Source organism: Nanorana parkeri, unplaced genomic scaffold (assembly GCF_000935625.1).
Source record: "Nanorana parkeri isolate BGI_ZX_2015 unplaced genomic scaffold, ASM93562v1 scaffold163, whole genome shotgun sequence".
NCBI classification, from domain to species: domain Eukaryota; kingdom Metazoa; phylum Chordata; class Amphibia; order Anura; family Dicroglossidae; genus Nanorana; species Nanorana parkeri.
Genome location: NW_017306431.1, coordinates 1,688,113 through 1,693,294, shown reverse-complemented (window position 1 = coordinate 1,693,294; position 5,182 = coordinate 1,688,113). Strand labels below are relative to the sequence as shown.

The 5,182-nt window shown below is 45.9% G+C and overlaps 1 protein-coding gene across 4 annotated transcripts in view; it reads right to left on the bottom strand.

The window, feature by feature from the left end:
• Window positions 1-552: 552 nt before the first annotated feature.
• The window catches only part of LARGE2 (LARGE xylosyl- and glucuronyltransferase 2), a 53,244-nt gene continuing 48,614 nt past the window's right edge, over window positions 553-5,182 (bottom strand). For all 4 annotated transcript variants that reach the window (XM_018554528.1, XM_018554527.1, XM_018554529.1 and 1 more), the window contains 5 exons: window positions 4,369-4,523; window positions 3,666-3,944; window positions 2,273-2,419; window positions 914-1,109; window positions 553-824 (listed from right to left, as the gene is read on the bottom strand). In XM_018554528.1, coding sequence (XP_018410030.1) covers window positions 627-824; window positions 914-1,109; window positions 2,273-2,419; window positions 3,666-3,944; window positions 4,369-4,523 — 975 coding nt within the window. In that variant the 3' untranslated portion in view covers window positions 553-626. The remainder of the gene's footprint in view (window positions 825-913; window positions 1,110-2,272; window positions 2,420-3,665; window positions 3,945-4,368; window positions 4,524-5,182) is intronic.

Genomic DNA, 5,182 nt, shown 5'->3' with positions numbered 1-5,182 from the left:
CACAACTGCATTCATTTTTTTTTCAGACTGATTCACTGACCTATGAAAGGATTGAGTTCTTGATGTCGGAATACAGAGGTCAGCAATGATCTAACCTACAATCGCAGCCAGCCAAGTACACAAGGCTCCCGGTATCTCTGCACCATAAAAACCAAATAGGAAACCACGTAAGAAAAGTGTATGGACTTTTATTCATGTATCTTAAAAAAACGTAATCAAGTATCAAGCAGGAATCCCGTCCTGACCTCAGCACTATGTCCGACTTGATATGAAACATAAATAAATAAAATATAGAACATTCCGACACCGAATCGGGATAAGTGGTCTGTCCAAAGACTTCAGTGTCTGTGACTACATATTGGCATCGGGCCGGACACGGCGGGATTCGGCTGATTGTCTGCAGATGCCTCCAAAGGCAAGAAGAGAAACCTATGTAGTGTTGAAACGTCCCACCGTTGCAGCTGGTCTGGACTGAGGCACGTGGATCCATCTGAAATATGCAGGATTTCCCCTCCGGTAAGGCAGCGGAGCTTTCAGGCACGGTGCGGCTCGATCCGGCGAGGTCTGCGTCTCTAGAGTCCTACCTCGCTATTGAAGTTAACCAGAACAAATCTATTTTGTTCCTGTCACCGGTTCCTCTCGGCCGCGATGTATTTCAGAGCCGCCGAGCCGTATCTCCTGGACAAGTCCTGGTGGAATTCTTCCTTTAGTGTTTTGACGCACTCGCGGTAGTTCTCGCTGGAGCGAAATTTGGAGATATCGAAGCTGGGAGCGTGAGGCATGTGGATGATAAACGCATTGGGCAGCACCAGCAATTCATACCCCTGGAGAAATGGCACAAGATACAAGCCGTCATTACCCTTCCAACAAAGGAGAAGAGCTTAGCATGAGGTCAGGTGACAGAATACCGTACCTTCGCATCCAGCTCCATGATGTGGGAAACTTTGTTCCAGCCAAAGCCCAGGAATCGCTGGTCATATTCGGGACAGTCTCGGCGGACAACCACGTACGGTTCAAAGTCTGGGGCCCAGTCTACGCGGTACGACGTTGTCGCTGTTCTCCACGTGGCATAGTTGGTCGGAGCGTGTCCCTTCTTCCACACGTGGAATCTGGAGACACAAGTTTTGGGGTTACATCACAGCAGACCCTAACTGATGGAGCTGCTGTCTGGGGTCCTGCACTTTCCATGTTGTATTAGAATTGCCTTTAACACAGCACAGATGTGATAGGCACAGAGATCATTAGGCACAGATGTGATAGGCACAGATATCATTAGGCACAGATGTGATAGGCACAGAGATCATTAGGCACAGAGATCATTAGGCACAGATGTGATAGGCACAGAGATCATTAGGCACAGATGTGATAGGCACAGAGAAGAAACACTGTTGTATCTTCTTGTAGTCTAACATTTTGGGTTATCGGTATAAAGCGGATCTGAAAGCACACTCTATGGCCAAAAGCTTGCAGGCACCTGACCATGCCTTAAATGAGCATGTTGGACATCCCATTCCAAACCCATGGACAGTAATAAGAGTTGGCTCTCCTTTGTGGCTATCACTCTTCTAGGAAGGTCCATCAGTAGATTATGGTGCGTGTCTGTGGGAAGGTGTGCCTATCAGCCAAAAAAAAAAAAGCATGTGTAAGGTCAGGTACTTCTCAAGTTAGATGAGAAGACCTGGTTTGCAATTGACGTTTCAACTTGTCCCAATGGGATTCAGTTGGGTTGAGGTCAGGCCTTTGTGTAGGCCACTCAAGTTCCTCCCCACCCAACTCATCAAACCATGTCTTTACCGGTCAAAGGAACCAAAGAGCCCTTCATGTAAAGTTAAGCTTTTGGTTTCTTTTGGCCCACCTCACCACGAGCTGCATTAGGACCATGTCACACGAGCAAATACAAATCTCTCTCTGAAGATTGGTGCTGCTGTGGCTGGCTATAGTGCTTGTCACTGAAACTACAAATCACCAGTGTGACATGATTACTAGCCAAGGCAATGGATGACATGAGTAGCTACTGAAGCTGGTGAAGCTCCAAAAAAAAAAGTCAAATCTCTCTGCGACTGAGCTATTAATCCCCGGAATCATCACACACGCCTTTTATTGATTGCAATTTATTTTTTCCTAGCAACAAAAACACTACGAGGGATTCTGAAGATGTTACATGTCGCTGCTAGAAGATCACTCAACTGACATGAATCTAACTAACCCAAGCAGGGAAATAGAATGGATGACACACTTCAACAAAAAGAGTTTGTCATATATGGTGTCTTACCGGAAGGTGTAGAGCATCCCCATATCCAGCAAGGAGAGAAGATCTGCTTTGGATTTGGGAAAGGACATGCGGTAATGAAGAGTTTCAAAGGCAGGGACAATGAGGGCCTTCTGGGTGTTGGCCATGTCTTCTTGTGCAATGGACTTCCTGCGAAGGGAGAAGAGGAAAGCTTTTACACAGGACAATGACATACAGGCCGATGTGACCTCATAGAAGAAAACTGATAAGAAGCTTTAGAAGGGTCTGAGTACACGGGCCTTTGTTTGCATCAACAGTGCTTTTCTCCCCATACAAGTCAGAAGGAACTCCGACTGAACCTAGACGCATCTCAGACTGATCTCCATGAGCACAGAGGATTCCCAACTGCACTGCTTTGCTCTGATTGACCCAGTTGATTTTGGGTTCTGGGGGGTAAAGACATCTGCAACATCATTCCAATACCGGATTTATCCAGTATGATAAAATATGCAATGTCAGCAGTTGTCTAATGAAGGGGACACCGCACGGCCCCCGAAATGTCATTATTGTGACTTCAAAAAGCAGATATTGGAGTAATATCCGGGTGTGCAATATACACAAGCAGAACAGCAAACCAATAAGGACTTCTATATCCAAAATATTTGTTCTACTAAATCATTTTCCCCGTTAGCAAAAAGGAATTTCACCCGAGCGGTCAATGCTCCGCAGCTCAGTACTGAGAGTTTATATGTCAGATTAGGGAGAGCCAGAAAACCTCAAACATCCTCATTAAAAAAAAAACTCTCTCGCTCTCTACATATACAGTATACACAATATATATATATATTTACACACACAAATCACAACAGCTTCATCACCCTTGCTCAGTTCACCTTCCCCTTATGTTATGAAGATGAGAGGGGGAGGTGTACAGTAGTCAAAACCAGGAAGGATCAGCACAGGGTGACAACACTGCTCCTCTATAGATAGATGTGATGGTGAGTGAGGAAAGGAAGTGTAACTGGCGAGATCACTAGGTGAAAAATAGATAAATGGCCATGAAAACGAATGCCGCCATCACATCTAAGGAGCACTGAGCTGCGATAGATTACATGTTATGTTCTTGGGTTTAGATACCCATTAAACATAGAAGATTGTAGTGTTCTCTGGGATCAGCCGATATACAAATATCACTTATTATTATTAGTAGGTTTATATTGTGACCACACACTTTACTACATCTCATCTTTGATAAAATGTAATTGTAATTTTAGTAGCCACATAAAAAGATGGCGGCTTCGTCTCCCTACACGTCACCTCACCTAGACCTCCAATAGCACATTAAGCCATTTTCACAGCAACACTGAAAGAGAAAACTGAAGACATCCAGCAAACGCCGGACACATTACTGTACAGATCCTAGAAGTGGACGGACCTCAGGCTGTCATACAGTCCATACATGGGCAGAAAGTCAATGTCAGACAGGAAGACGTAGGGGGTCTGTGCGTTCCTCAATGCCACGTTCCTCAGGAGGTTCACCGGGTACAGCTGGCCCTCCTTGTACACCACGTGGTAGCCAATGTTGGTCCGGGACTGTAGCACCTCGGAGGCTTGTGCGTAGCGCAGGAACTGCTGAGCCTCGGCGTCTGACAGGTACAAGGCCAGACTCATGGGACCCTCCCAGTGGCGGCAGATGAGCTCCAGCATCTGAAGCCTAGGAAATAAGAAGTACAGAATGTCAGGACAGAGGAGATGACAGAGCGTTACAGAAGAGACAGGGGAGATGACAGAGCGTTACAGAAGAGACAGGGGAGATGACAGAGCGTTACAGAAGAGACAGGGGAGATGACAGAGCGTTACAGAAGAGACAGAGGAGATCACAGAAGAGACAGGGGAGATGACAGAGGGTTACAGAATGAGAGGCAAAGGAAGAAATGGACATAAAGAGACGATGTTCTGATGTGTTTGGACAGAGAAGGGGTACGGGGGTATTCACTGTTAGAGTTGATTTGATGAAGTGACGATATAAAAGCATCACATGAGGAGGAGCCACAGCTCCGCAATCCTCTGTTGGGGAAAAGAGTGCGGATGGATGCGATTATTGTTCTGACCGATGAGATCATTGGAGCCAAACCAACCTATCCATGGAGAGCTGAGCCACCAGAGTGACATCGCTGGGATCCTCCTGGGGCGTCCGGTGCGGGAGGAAGGAGAGGTGGACACGGTGGGATGCCAAACGTTCTCTGCGGAAGTCGTAACAGACGTCCTCCTCGTCCAGCTGTCCCAGAGCAGCCTGCGTATGTAGTCCAGAAATGACACAAATGTGATCAGTGTAACCAAACAATATGATTTATAATGAAGTGTACCTGTCACATACAAGATATACTAAAGGGTTTCCCCAGACTTTAGGTGAACTGGACTATGCAGGGCAAAGCAACAGCTCCACTTACCTGCCACCCACCCAGCGGCACATACCTGGCTATCTTTTACAACCATGCCGCTCTATTTGGCCATTGGGATTGAAACGAGAGAGCCCTGTGTGATCTTCAATGAAGCCGAGGACTCTACACACCACAGCGCTCGGTGACTAAGCAGCCAACAGCTAAGCACCAGTGCTGCCATGTGGCTAGCACTGAATACAATCATAAGATACAATAACACAAATCTAATCAAAATTCAGAATTATTTTGGTTGAATCAGGCACACCCCTGACAGACAGGCAGAGAATGCCGAGGGATCACTGGGGTAGGATTGTTTTTTTTTTACTATATTCACAGAACAGGTGGAGTCCCAATTGTATTATTCCTCATACTGTCCCCATTTGGCTCTCGTTTTTAGATTTCAGCAGCTCGTAGGAAAGAGTGTTTTGTATTATCTCCCATTAGAGAAGCAGGTAATGATATAGAGAAAAATTATTTAAATAATATTTGCATACAATATATATATAGAGGA